General features: G+C 45.9%; 1 protein-coding gene across 1 annotated transcript in view; it reads right to left on the bottom strand.

Moving 5' to 3' along the window:
• Positions 1-13919, bottom strand: part of Fam117a (family with sequence similarity 117 member A) — a 55762-nt gene that overhangs the window by 15411 nt on the left and 26432 nt on the right. The window contains exon 2 of the mRNA XM_004655552.2: positions 4675-4844. Within this exon, the coding sequence (XP_004655609.1) occupies positions 4675-4844 (170 nt within the window). The remainder of the gene's footprint in view (positions 1-4674; positions 4845-13919) is intronic.

Below are 13919 nucleotides of genomic sequence, written 5' to 3'. Positions count from 1 at the left end.
GGCCAGTACTGAGAACTCTGGCAGCAAGTGGCCAGAGCTGCCATCTCTGGGCCTACAGTGACTAGGCAGCCCTCAGATTTTCCATCATGGCCCCATTTTCAAATATTTGCTGCTGTTGTCAAATGATATACTGAACAACTGGTCCTGGTCTTTAGTTTGGAAAACTGGCGCTGTGCCCAGGCCCTTATACCCACAAAGAGAAACAGTTTTTAAAAGCCTGTAATGGTCAGACTGAGTTATGTGTCGACAGTAAGTGTTGAAGCACAGCTTGAGGAAGGGGAGTAGGTAAAGAAAAACAGAAAGGAAGTCTCAAACCAGCTAGTCTGACTCTGCTTCAGTCTGGCCTTTTAGGATACCCCATGAGGTTTGTCAAAAATTTAGGCTACACTTTTTTTTGTGGGGGGGTGAGGTAGGGTCTCACTGTAGTCCAGACTGACCTAGAATTCACTATGTAGTCTCAGGGTGGCCCCGAACTCATGGTGATCCTCCTACCTCTGCCTCCTGAGTGCTGGGATTAAAGGCGTGCACCACCATGCCTTGCTTTTTTTTTGTTGTTGTTGTTGGATTGTTTGCTTTCTTTTTCAAGGTAGGGTTTCACTCTAGCCAGGATGACCCGGAATTCACTATGTAGTCTCAGGATGGCCTCAAACTCACAGCGATCCTCCTAACTCTGCTGGGATTAAAGATGTGTGCCACCATGCCCAGTTTGGCTATACTTCCTCTGCCCAAAGGATAAGCCATGTCTAATGAAAAATTAAAAAAAAAAAAAGTCAGAGGCTTCCCCTGGAGAATGCAGAGGAAAAGGGGCTGGAGAAGAACAGAACAGGGTGGGGTCCAGCAGGGCAGGTACCCAGGGTTCCATCTGTGGGCAGGATGTAACCAGCCAAGGAACTTTGCTCAAACAGTCATCCCAGCTGTGGTGAGACCACTTCCTCCCTCCAGAAGAGTACAAGAAGACTCAAATGCTTTGCACAGCAAGAAGGGAGAAGGGTGACCACAGCCACCAGCATGTGCTGCCATCTCTGGTACTGGCCTGGGCCCAGACACTACGAGGGCCCAATCCAAAGCATTTGGTGGACCAGCTCTGGGTTTACCAACTGGCCTGAGGGAAGGGTGAGCCACAGAGGAAAAAACATTCAGATCAACCAAGGAGCCCTGAAAACCTCTCCCGAGACACAAAAATGCCTCCCACAGAAGACGTGATGCTGCACGGGGCCTTCCGAGTCCTTCCTGGCCTGCTGGACCAGGCTCTGCCTTGTTCTCACTGGGCTGACACCTCATCACTCCTCTCTCATTTTTTCTTCTGCCTCAAAACAAGCTGGGCTGCTGGTAAAGCTCAGTGGTAGAGCACTTAGCTAGCAAGTGTAAGGCCCTAGGTTCCCTGTCCAGCACTGTGGGGAAAAACAAAACAAAACAAAAAAACATCAACAAAAGACAAGCAACACTTCCAGAAAAACTCGTCCCCATCACCACATTCTATTTTTTCTTTTCTTACTTTCTTTCTCTTTATTTATTTATTTATTTTTGGTCTTTTCGAGGTAGGGTCTCACTCTAACCCAGGCTGACCTGGAGTTCACTATATAGGCTCAGCGTGGCCTCGAACTCACAGTGATCTCCAACCTCTGCTGCCAAGTGCTGGGATTAAAGGCGGTGCCACTGGGGCTGGCCCCAACACATTCTTCTCCCTCCTAGAACAGCTGCCTCCCCGTTTAAGAACTGTCCCTGAACCTTTTGCTTCCTGTACCCTAACTCCATGGGGAACTCAGCTCCCTAGGTCAGACTATGAGCTGCCTTGGTTCTTGAGTGCTTACAGCACAGCCAGGAAGAGAATCCCGAGACTACTGGCCACACTGGCATGGACTCAATAGCTGCGAGCTTTCAAGTCCACCCTTGCCCTATGAGGATCATCTGCTGTATGTAGAGACCTCAAGTGCACCTGGCTCTCTAGTGGCAGGTGTTCTGTGCTTGCTGCCCAGCTCTGACACTGGCTTGGCACGGGCAGGGCCCTTGCTCCCCCTAGAGGTTGTGAGGAAGGAGTGGCTAAGGAGCTTTTCGCTTCAGCCATCACTGTGGCTGCGAACCCCACTGCACAGATGCCCCTGGTATGCCAGGGCTCATGTGGCCTCCAACATACAATCTGGCTGCCAGCTCCAGGTCAGAGAAGTTTGGGAAACTAAGAAAAATAGTGTCTGCCAGCACAGTGGACAAATCAGATGATAAACAACTCCACTGCTGGGGCTAGAAGAGAAAGCGCACATGGTGGTGAAAGACAGGAATAGCTCCTTTGCTCAGCGCAGCTGAGGAAAGGTCTAGCATCCACCCGCTCCTAGCAGCTTCAAGGCTTCCAGTGGGCTGGGGACACAGCTCAGTGGTAGAATCTTTGCCTGGTATGCTCAAGGTCCTGAGTTCCATCCCCAGAAACACACAGAGTTTTCAAGGATTTCAATAGATACTCCCTCCTCCCATCCCCACATTCCCTGTATCTCCCTAGTAAAACCTCTCCTTCATGCCCATCTTTTCTGAGTGATCTTCCAGGACTCACTGGGGAAGGACCAGGTGTCTTGGGGGAGATGGCAAGTGAGCCTCAGGCCTTCACAGTTAAATACCAGGCTGAAGGTGGCAGCCTGTGCCAGGTCAGGGGCCACAAGCAGAAATCTGAATGGAAGCAGAAAATTCCCCAAAGAGCAGGAATGAAGACGGGCAGAGTGCAGATTGTGGTCTGGATGCTTGCGCTGATCACAATTCTCCCACCTCCTGCCTGCAGCCACAATATTGACAGGTTGCTAAGAGTTCCTCGAGGGCTGGAGCCCATCCCAGGGAAAAAGGAAAGCTGGAGGGCTGGGCCTTGCCAGACCCGTGGAGGCACATCGCTGACCTCTGTCTTGCAGTGGCAAGAAGCCCAGACTTGTTATATAAAAGATCTGGCCTGCAGCTGGAGCCGGAGCAAAAACATGCAGCTGAGAGCCCAGGCCACTCCACCCGGCCAGGGACTTCTGAGGCCAACCCTGCCTTGGGGTGACAAAGAGAAAGCTATGTGAGGAGTAGGACGGTGGCTTCATAGAAGGCTGGCAGCGGGCAGTGATAATGATCGGTATGGGTGGGCTTCACAGAAGCCTGATGCCTGACAAAGCGGGATGCACACGAGCTTACAGCCCCTAAACAGCCTCAAGACCTCCTCCTCTAGGAGGAAGCCCCACAGATTAGGCATGATCTCTAACTACTACAAGGAGTGTGCGCTCATGCGCCAGTGGGGAAGAAGCATAGCCTGTTCCATATGCCTTATCAAAGGATACAGAGGAAATAGTGCCAGTGAGCCCAGGGAGGGCCTGTGTTATGTCCCTGGAGTGTCTTGTCTTCCCTTCTAGTCACACATGTAAAGAGGGCCATGAATGTTAACTTGATGTTTTAAACTTGCTGTCTTAATTCTTGTTGATTCAAGATGGGACATTCCTAGGAGAATCCTGCTCCTCAAAACGTTGCCAGACATTTGGCCCCATCATATCCTTTGGCTGTCTGTTCACTGGCCATCATGGAACTGGAATCCAGGCTCAAGGAGGCCAAATCTCATTTCCATTTCAACATGGCAAGGACAGGACTGGATATTAAAATATTCACCAGTAACATTTAAAAGTGGATCTCATGAAAAGAAATAGACATGAATGTGCTCAGAAGAGGAGATAGACTGAGTTGCTGGGGCCCAGGGCCCATAACCATGGCCATCACGCAGCCGGTAAGTGGGCAATAGGAACACCCTACCTAGCTTGCAAAGGAAGAACTGACTTGCCCTACTGCCCAGAATGGAGGGCTGGGCTAGGCCTGAGCCGGGAGTGCTTTCCTGTGTTTCCTCCTACTGAAGAACAGCTCACTTGTACTGAACAGGAATCAGTTCATGTTACCCCCAAAGCCTCACCAACTTAGATGCTAAGAATTCTGCAAGTCCTGAGTCAGACCAAGAATTATCTTTGGGCAATGTTACAGATGAGATGACTTCTTGTTCAGGCTAACAGTGACTTATCCCAAAACGGACATATGGGCTGTATGGTCTGCAGAGAAGCCTTCCAAGCTCAGAAGTCTTCATGAGAAACGTCCTAAGTGAAAACACTGAAGGAGAGAAGCCTGAGCACCATGGGACTGAGACGCACGCCCTAGAGCACTAGACTCTTGGCAACAGTAATTCCATGATCTGAAAACGTCCCATTCCTGTCACTCCAATGGGATCTACCCTAGCTCACAGCACCCTCCTTGGACACTTTCTCCAGCTGTGTGGAGAATGCATGCAAACTCAACTGAACGTTGGCCTTAGTTTAATTTTAGTAAGGCAAATCTCATTTTTAAATCCTGAATTCCAAATCCAACTGTGGATTACCCACACAGGAACCCTGAAAGCCAAACTGAAAACCCCAGCTTGACGCCTTTCTTTCACCAGATGGGTGGAATGCAAACTCATTTTCATCTAAGTTTACAAAGAAAAACAAACTGGGAAACAGCAGATGACAAAAAGCTTATATATAGGTCAGCCTGAGCTAGAGTGAGACCCTACCTTGAAAAAGACAAAACAACAAAAAGAAAGCTTATATATACAACCAAACCCGGGACAAATCACTTCCATGACTGGGTGTTGAGCCGGCCAACCCTCCCAGCCCTCCTGACCCCCTTAGGAGACAGCTGCATTACCTGGGTGGCCTTGTCATTGGTACAGCAGGTGAAGGCCCCATCGGCATCTCGTGGCCACTGGCCCAGAAGGTAGGAACTGAGGATGGTGTCCAGGGAGAATGTACGTCGGACCTGGGGTGGCTGAGGCCTACACACTGACTTTTCTGGGGCCACGGAACACGGGACGCTGGCTGAAAGAGAGCACAGCCCACACGCCCTGACATCAGCATGGAGGAAGGAGTTGTGGCAACCAGCCTTCTCTCTTCCAGGGCACCTGGCCTGCCAGCCACCTCTTTCCTTCCCTCCTGACAGAATTCAAACCAGCAAAGGTACATCCCATTGTACCAGAGTTTCCTGCCTTCACTGTGTCACTGGATGTATTTTTTTTTTAACCATTTTACATGGGACTTCCGGGTTACTTTACGCATGTTCTCTTTTGCCCATTCCAGTGCACCATGCGTGGTGAACTTCTAAGCCCCCACACTCCTGCTACAGGAGGTGCTACAGTACAAATGCCAAGCTTTCTTCCTTCTTTTAGCTCCTGCCTGCCTTCATTTATTGTGGGGTTGCTAAGCACTGCAAAAATACACTTTATTCAAGGCTTCTTTCTTTCTGTTTGCTTTGCTTCAATTTGCAGTGTAGAGATTGAACCCAGGGCCTTGCATATGCTGAGCAAGCATTTTACCAATCAACTATCTTTTGGTAGTACTGGGAATTGAACCCATGGCCTCGTACATGCTAAGCAAGCACTCTACTACTGCATAACTCTCAACCCTTTTTCATTTATTTTAAGACTAAGTCTTGATACATGCATTGCCCAGGCTAGCCATGTAGCCCAGGCAGACCCTAAACCTGGGACCTTTGCCTTCAGCCTTCAGAACAGCTGGAATTATGGGAATCTATAACCACATCTGGCTCAAAGGATACTTCCTTCAGGACTCTTATCTCCATGAACCTAGGGGCTAAGATGAAGAGAACTGTATAACTACTTTCTACTCTACAGGAAGAGAAGTACAGTTAGAAAAAATACCCAAGTCTTCAGGTTTTCTCCTCCTCCTCTGCCTTTTATTTAAATGGGGAGGAAAAAGGCAATTATACCAGGCATGGTGGTGCACACTTTCAATCCCAGCACTTGGGAGGCAGAGGTAGGAGGATCACCTTGAGTTCGAGGCCACCCTGAGACTATATAGAATTCCAGGTCAAGCCAGGCTAGAGCAAAACTCTACCTCGAAAAATAAAACAAAACAAAAAGCAATTATAAATTCATTTGTTCATCTCATTTTACCTTGGCTAAAGATTTCTGGGAAAAAGTAAAACCTTAAACTGTTGATTAAACATAAGTGTTCTAGACTCATTTAGGGGTTTCAATGGTCTGGGTTGACCCTGTTTTCCATGGCCATGCTATCTGAAGATCTACAAAGGTTCTCCTTTAAAAAGAACAATGCTTTCACATCTGTAGTAATCCTTTGATAATTTATGTATATATTAAGCACAGCAAAATAGAACTGGGAACTGTAGATATAAATAGACCTGAAGAGCTTTATATTTAAAAGACACCAAGATTGGCAGATCCTCAAGAAATTAAACACAAAATTCCCTTAAGATGCAGAAATTCTACTTCTAAGTATGTATAGATCTCCCCCTGCAGAAAAAAACAATTGAAAGTAGGGACTTGAAGTTATTTGTATGCCTATGATTATAATAGCCATCAATTATAATAGCCCCCAAAAGCAGGCAGCCCATATTGCAATACAGATGACATGAAGTGAAATAAACCAGGCACAGAACAGCAAATACTGTATGGCTACACTTCCAGGAGGCATTAGAATAGGCAAGCTTAGAGGGAGGAAGGGAGGAAGGGAGGAAGGGAGGGGAAGGAACTTACTATAAAGGGGGAATGGGAGTTATTGTTTAATAGCCATAGACTTTCCTTTTTTGAGTTATTTAGACTTTCCTTTTTTTTATATACATAGGGTCTCACTCTAGCCCAGGCTGACCTGGAAGTCACAATGTAGTCTCAAGGTAACCTCGAACTCACAGCTATCCTCCTACTTCTGCCTTCCAAGTGCTGGGATTAAAGGTGTGTGCCACCACACTTGGCTCTAGACTTTTTTCTCTAGAATGTACAAAAAAGTTCCAGAAATGAATAGTGACAATGATTACACAACATTGTAAATGTACTTGATGCCACGGAATTGTAAACTTAAGATAATGTTCAAAATGTTAAATTTTGGGGCTGGAGAGATGCCTTAGCTGTTAAGCGCTTGCCTGTGAAGCCGAAGGACCCTGGTTCAAGGGTTGACTCCCCAGGACCCATGTTAGCCAGATACACAAGGGGGCACACACGTCTGGAGTTTGTTTGCGGTGGCTGGAAGTCCTGGTGTGCCCATTCTTTCCCTCCCTCCCTCTCAAATAAATTAATAAATTTTTTTAAATGTTAAATTTTACATTATTTGTTTTCACAGTAAAAAAGATATTGTGAGCCAGACATAGTGGTGCATGCCTTTAATCCCAGCATTTGGGAGGCAGAGGTAGAAGGATCACTGAGTTCGAGGCCACCCTAAGACTACATGGTCAATTCCAGATCAGCCTGAGCTAGAGCAAGACCCTACCTCAAAAAAAAAAAAAAAAAAATTAACAAACAAACAAAGATATTGTGGGCTGGAGAGATGGCTTAGCAGTTAAGGTGTTTGCCTGCAAAGCCAAAGGACCCAGATTTTAAAGGACCCACGTAAGCCAGATGCACATAGTGGTGCATGTGTCTGGAGTTCATTTGTAGCAGCTGAAGGCCCTGGCACATTCATTTTCTCTCTCTCTCAAATAAATAAAATAAAATTTTAAAAAAGAATAGAAAAAGATACTGATGCTGGGTGTGGTGGCACATGCCTTTAATCCCAGCATTTAGAAGGCAGAGGTAGGAGGATCACTGTGAGTTCAAAGCCAGTTTGGGACTACATAGTGAATTCCAGGTCAGCCTGGGCTAGATTAAAACCCAACCACAAAAAAAAAAAAAAAAAAAAAAAAAAAAAGGCTAGAGAGATGGCTTAACAGTTAAGGTGCTTGCCTGCAAAGTCAAAGGACCCAGGTTTGATTCCCCAGTACCCACGTAAACCAGATGCACAAGGTGACATATGCATCAAGTTTGTTTGCAGTGGCTAGAGATCCTGACATGCCCATTCTCTTTCTCTTTCTATCTATCTGCGTCTTTCTCTCAAGTAAATATTTTTTAATTATATATATACATATATATATATATATACATATATATATACATATATATATATATTATATATATATGTATATATATATACATATATATATACATATATATATATATATTATATATATATGTATATATATATATACATATATATATACATATATATATATATATTATATATATATGTATATATATATATACATATATATATACATATATATATATATACATATATATATATACACATACACACACACACACATACATACACACACACATATATATTGTCATGCTTATAATCAGTATGACATTAAATTCTGTTTCATTCTACCCATTTCATAACTCCATTTTCGAGTATCGATGATCTATACAACTGTCTTTTTAAGATTATATGAGTCAGGCATAGTGGTACTTGCCTTTAATCCCAGCACTTGAGAGGCAGAGGTAGGAGGATTACTGTGAATTCAAGGCCAGCCTGGGCTAGAGTTGAGACCCTACCTCAAAAACCAACAACAAAAAGGTGAGAATACAGGTTGGTTATACAGTAATATTAATGGGCTCTAGCCCAGGCTGACCTGGAATTCACAATGTAGTCTCAGGGTGTCCTTGAACTCATGGTGATCCTCCTACCTCTGCTTCCCGAGTGCTGGGATTAAAGATGTGTGCCACCATGACTGGCTAGTCTCACCTTTGTTTTTAATTTTAATTTTTATTTATTTTCAAGAAGGGAGAGAAGGCAGGAGGAAGGGAGAAAGGAAGAAGGGTTGCACCAGAGCCTCTTGCCACTGCAAACTCCAGATGCATGCATCACTTTGTGTATCTGGCTTTATGTGGGTATTGGCTATCAGGCTTTAAAAGCAAGCACCTTAACCACTGAGCCATCTCTCCAGGCCTGTTCTCAGTTTTAGTCTATTCTCTGCCATATTTCTAGATCAAGCTCCCTCAGTAATATGTGCTTGCTTAAAAGGATTTAAGGCCAGGCATGGTGGTGCACACCTTTACTCGTAGCAGTTGAGAGACAGGTAGGAGGATTGCTGTGAGTTTGAGGCCACCCTGAAAGTACATAGTGAATTCCAGGTCAGCCTGGGCTAGAGTGAAACCCTACCTTGAAAACAAAAAACAAACAACACTCTTCAAAGGCCCTTTCACAGCTGAGAGTCAAAGGCCTCGTGTTCGGGCCCTACTTGCCTGTCCTTTGTACCTCACTTCTCTAGCTCCCTTCCTTCCTCTTAGGCTCTGCCCTGCTCAGGACTGAAATCTGAGCCATCTGCAAGCAGCCTAACTGCCTCTACCTGATCCTGGGAATCCCCTGCAAGGAGGATCTCCGAATGCTCCAGGTTTCCTCAGGATACTCTGTACTCTCCTTACACTTCCACCCCCTCTCTTGGGCTGCAGGTATCTGTGAGTCCTAGATAATGCAGTCGGAAGCTGAGGCTGGCTCTTATTTATCTCAGTGTCTAGAGCATAGAGATGGCAACTGACAGGCACCCAAGCAGTTGGATTTACAGTAGATTCTATACTAGAAGAGTGAAATTATACCAAATAATCTGTGTGTATGCATATACTCAACCCACTCACCCCATTGCCACTTGTCTTTCTTTCCTTTGGAGGCACTGGAGGGCCCAACCTCTTCCCTACATTTCCTAAGACCTTGTCAGTGCCTCCAAGGTAGTGACAGGCCTACTAGTGACAGGCAGAGATAGGAGGATCACCATGAGGCTGAGGCCACCCTGAGACTACATAGTGAATCTCAAGTCAGCCTGGGCTACAGTGAGACCCTACCTCAGAAAAACCAAAAAAAAAAAAAAAGCTCACCAAGGACAGGACTGCTTACAATGCACTCTTCCAGACACAACATGGCCTATATATCCATGGCCTCTCAGTGCCTGGCTCTACCTACATAATACTCTCATAATAGCAGGAAAAGATGATGACATCAAAATAAAAGAGAGACTGAGTGGGGGAGGGGAGGATGGAGGATGGATAAGTGGGGGAGGGAATTATCATGGTCTATTGTCTATAATTATGGAAGCTGTCGATAAAGGAGTTAAACTGTCCCTAAGAGCACAATAATGAGCCAGGGCTTTGCAACTGCACATGATAGATAACCAAAGAGGAAGGTGAGCAAGCAATTTGGAATACAGGTTACCATGCCCTAATTCTTTTTTCCAAGTAGGGTCTTTCTTTAACCCAGGCTGACCTGGAATTCACTATGTAGTGTCAGAGTGGTCTCAAACTCAAAGCAATCCTACTACATCTGCCTTCCAAGTGCTGGGATTAAAAGTGTGCACCACCATGCCTGTTGTTGTTTTTTTTTTTTATTTTTATTTTTTGAGAGAGTGAGACAGAGAGAATGAGAATGGGCATGCCAGAGCCTCTAGCCACTGCAAATCAACTCCAGATGCATGCGCCACCTTATGCAGCTAGCTTACATGGGTACTGGGGAATCGAACCTGGGTCCTTAGGCTTTGCAGGCAAGCACATTAACCTCTAAGTCATCTCCAGCCCTACGTCCTAATTCTATAGGCTGCTTCACCCTTGTTTCCAAGAACAAGGACAATGGCTCTAGGGCTGAGAAATAAGCAATGGGGAGCAGAACTCTTGGGGCCACTTGCCCCATGCTCTCAGCTGCTCACAATCTCCTGAGAGCCTTCAGCACTATCTCGTGCTTACACAGTACTTTCGAGTCTTGCCTCAGCCCCACAAAGTACTTTTTTTTTTAATATTTAAGTTATTTATTTACTTGAGGGGGGGGAAGAGATAGAGGGAGGGAGAGAACGGGCATGCCAGGGCCTCCAGCCTCTGCAAACCAACTCCAGATGCATGCACTTCCTTGTGCATCTGGCTTATGTGGGTCCTGGGGAATCAAACAGGGGTCCTTTGGCTTTGTAGAGGAGCACCTTAACCACTTAGCCATTTTCTCCAGTCCCCACAAAGTACTTTTGATTAATGTTACCTTTTCCTCCCGTCAGCTCTGCAAGGGAGTAGGGCAAGGCTGGCAAGGAAAGCAAAGGCCAGAGGAGTGTAGTCACTGACGATACTCCAAATCCCAAGAGATGGGCAGCATCCTAGACCAAAGCCCAGTCTCTCCCCTGGGCCACCTGATGATGGACTGCATGTTACACTCCACTCAGGGATGGGTCATGTAAGAGAAACTGGCATGCCTGACCCTGGATCTCCTATGATCTGTTTCTCCTTTGTGTTTTCTTTTGTTTCTTAAATCTGTCACATACGACCTCTGTCTCCTAGAGACCCTTTTTTCTTGGAGGGGGGTGGTTTCAAGGTAAGGTCTCCCTCTAGCCCAGGCTGACCTTAATTCACTATGGAGTCTCAGGGTAGCCTAGAACTCAAGGCGACCCTCCTACCTCTGCCTCCTGAGTGCTGGGATTAAAGGTGTGGGCCACCACACCTGGCTCTAGAGACACTTTTAACCACACTCATTTTATAGCAGTTCTAATAATCCTTGATAGCCCACCCTGGTTAGTGAGCTAATATTGGAGTCCACTCTCACAGACAATAACCATAGTAGAACTTTTTCCTCATGGAATTTAGGGCACACCCAGAATTCTGGAATTTGGTATGAAAATCAAATCATCATTTTGCTCAACTTCCCCTTCAGACCAACTCTTATAATAATCCAATGACTCTGTGGACTTAAGGGATCCTGATTGGTTCCAGCAGATTCTTTTATTCTGTTTTGTTTTTCAAGGTAGGGGCTCACTGTAACTCAGACTGACCTGGAATTCACTATGGAGTCTCAGGGTGGCCCTTAACTCACAGCAATCCTCCTACCTCTGCCTCCCAAGTGCTGGGATTAAAGGTGTGGGCCACCACACCTGGCTTCTGACTTGTTCCTCCATATATAGAAAAATAACAGTAGGACCGCCATGAGTTTGAGGTCACCCTCAGATTCCATAGTGAATTCCAGGTCAGTCTGGTCAAGACCCTACCTCAAAAAAACAAAATAATAACTACAACAATAGCAACAGCAGCAATGCTCAAAAGGAAATAAAAAAGAAGGAAGAGAGGAATGGAGGGAAGGAGAGAGTGGAATAAGAGCACATGTCCATGTACAATGAACACAGCCCTGCCCCTCTCTGCTGGCAGACCTGCACGAACTTCACCGCACTGGCGTCCACCTGCATGGACCTGCCTCGCTTGTCCTCCTCATATGAGGAGGTGCTTTACCTCAGCCTTGTCTTCACAGAGGCCACATCCCACAGCAAGGTGCTGGCCCAGCTTCTAGCCAACCACAAGGTAGAATTACCCTCTGTCTCAGAGTCCTCGGAAGGTTCCACTGCCCCTCCCAAATCCCCAGATTCCTGGCATGTCTCAGGCCCTTTGAGAAGACTAAAATGCCATGCTTCTTTCGTGCCTAGGAAATGAAAGAGAGGGCACTTTTAAGAGATTAGGTTTTTGACTAGAAAAAATATATACTGCTCATAACATAAACCTCTCCTCAAATGGTTTGGCAAGCACCTGCTGCTGCTTTGGGCACCAAAACTAATTAAGGGCTAAAACAAAGCATTGATTTCCCCCGAAAGGAAGACAAATCAAAGCCAAAAATCAGATACTAACTTGTTTCTGTGCCATCTTTAAAGCGGCACAGGCAGGCAGGCACATTGGATAGGGATTACAATGGAAGCAGCATGGGCCTGACAGCTGTAACTCACTTCAGCGTGCATGGGGCCACACCACCATCCTCACAGGCTGCCTTCTCTCTGACAACAGGGCACGGTCTGGCCCAAGTTACCTCCTAGAGATACTGGAAAGAAAAGCAAAGCAAGTATGATTTTGTCTTGAATACCCAGAAACATGCTGGTTTTCTGTGGTTTTTTTTTTAACATCTTTTTTAAAAATGCTTTTGTTGGGCTGGAGAGATGGCTTAGCGGATAAGCGCTCGCCTGTGAAGCCTAAGGACCTCGGTTTGAGGCTCGGTTCCCCAGGTCCCACGTTAGCCAGATGCACAAGGGGGCGCACACATCTGGAGTTCGTTTGCAGAGGCTGGAAGCCCTGACGCGCCCATTCTCTCTCTCTCTCCCTCTATCTGTCTTTCTCTCTGTCTTTGTCGCTCTCAAATAAATAAATAAAATATTTTTAAAAAATGCTTTTGTTGTTGCTTGTTTATTTGAGAGCGACAGGCAGAGACAGAGAGAGAGAGAATGGGAGCGCCAGGGCCTCCAGCCACTGCAAACGAACTCCAGACGTGTACACCTCCTTGTGCATCTGGCTAATGTAGGTCCTGGGGAATCGAGCCTCGAACCGGGGTCCTTAGGCTTCACAGGTGAGCGCTTAACCGCTAAGCCATCTCTCCAGCCCAAGTGCTGGGTTTTAACCACAGTCACTTGTAGGCTTGTGACTTTCCTAGTCTTCTGGGAAGGTACAAGGCTCCATCCACCAGAGTAGAAGGGACTAAACCCAGGGCCTCCTGGATGCTTGGCAAACACTTTACTAAGCTGTATTCCCAGCACTTTTTAAATACTTTTTAAATTATTTATTTATTTATTTGAGTGAGAGAGATACAGAAATAGGTAAGTATAGAGAGACAGAGAATGGGTTCACTAGGGCTGTCCCCTTGTGCATCTGGCTTACGTGGGTCCTGGGGAGTCGAACCTAGAGTCCTTTGGCTTTGCAGGCAAGCACCTTAACTGCTAAGCCATCTCTCCAGCCCTTTCCAGCACTTTTTACCTTTTGTTGAGAATTTCAATTCATAAACCCACTGTAACTGACCATATTCCTGTCCTTTATACTTTTGGGGGGGGGGGGCTGAGATCTCACTCTAGCTCAGGCTGACCTGAAATTCACTATGTATAACCTTTTTCTTTTTACAATTTTTTTTTTAAATTTTTTTATGAGAGAAAGAAAAAGAGATAGAGACAGACAGAGAGAGAATGACAATGGGCACACCAGGGTCTCCTGCAACTGCACACTAACTCCAGATACATGCACCACTTGGTGCATCTAGCTTTATGTGAGTATTGGGGAATTGAACCCAGGTCATTTGGCTTTGCAGGCAAGTGCCTTAACCACTAACCCATCTCTTTAG

Source organism: Jaculus jaculus, chromosome 9 (genome assembly GCF_020740685.1).
Source record: "Jaculus jaculus isolate mJacJac1 chromosome 9, mJacJac1.mat.Y.cur, whole genome shotgun sequence".
Lineage (NCBI taxonomy): Eukaryota > Metazoa > Chordata > Mammalia > Rodentia > Dipodidae > Jaculus > Jaculus jaculus.
This window is presented reverse-complemented; position numbering and strand designations above follow the sequence as displayed.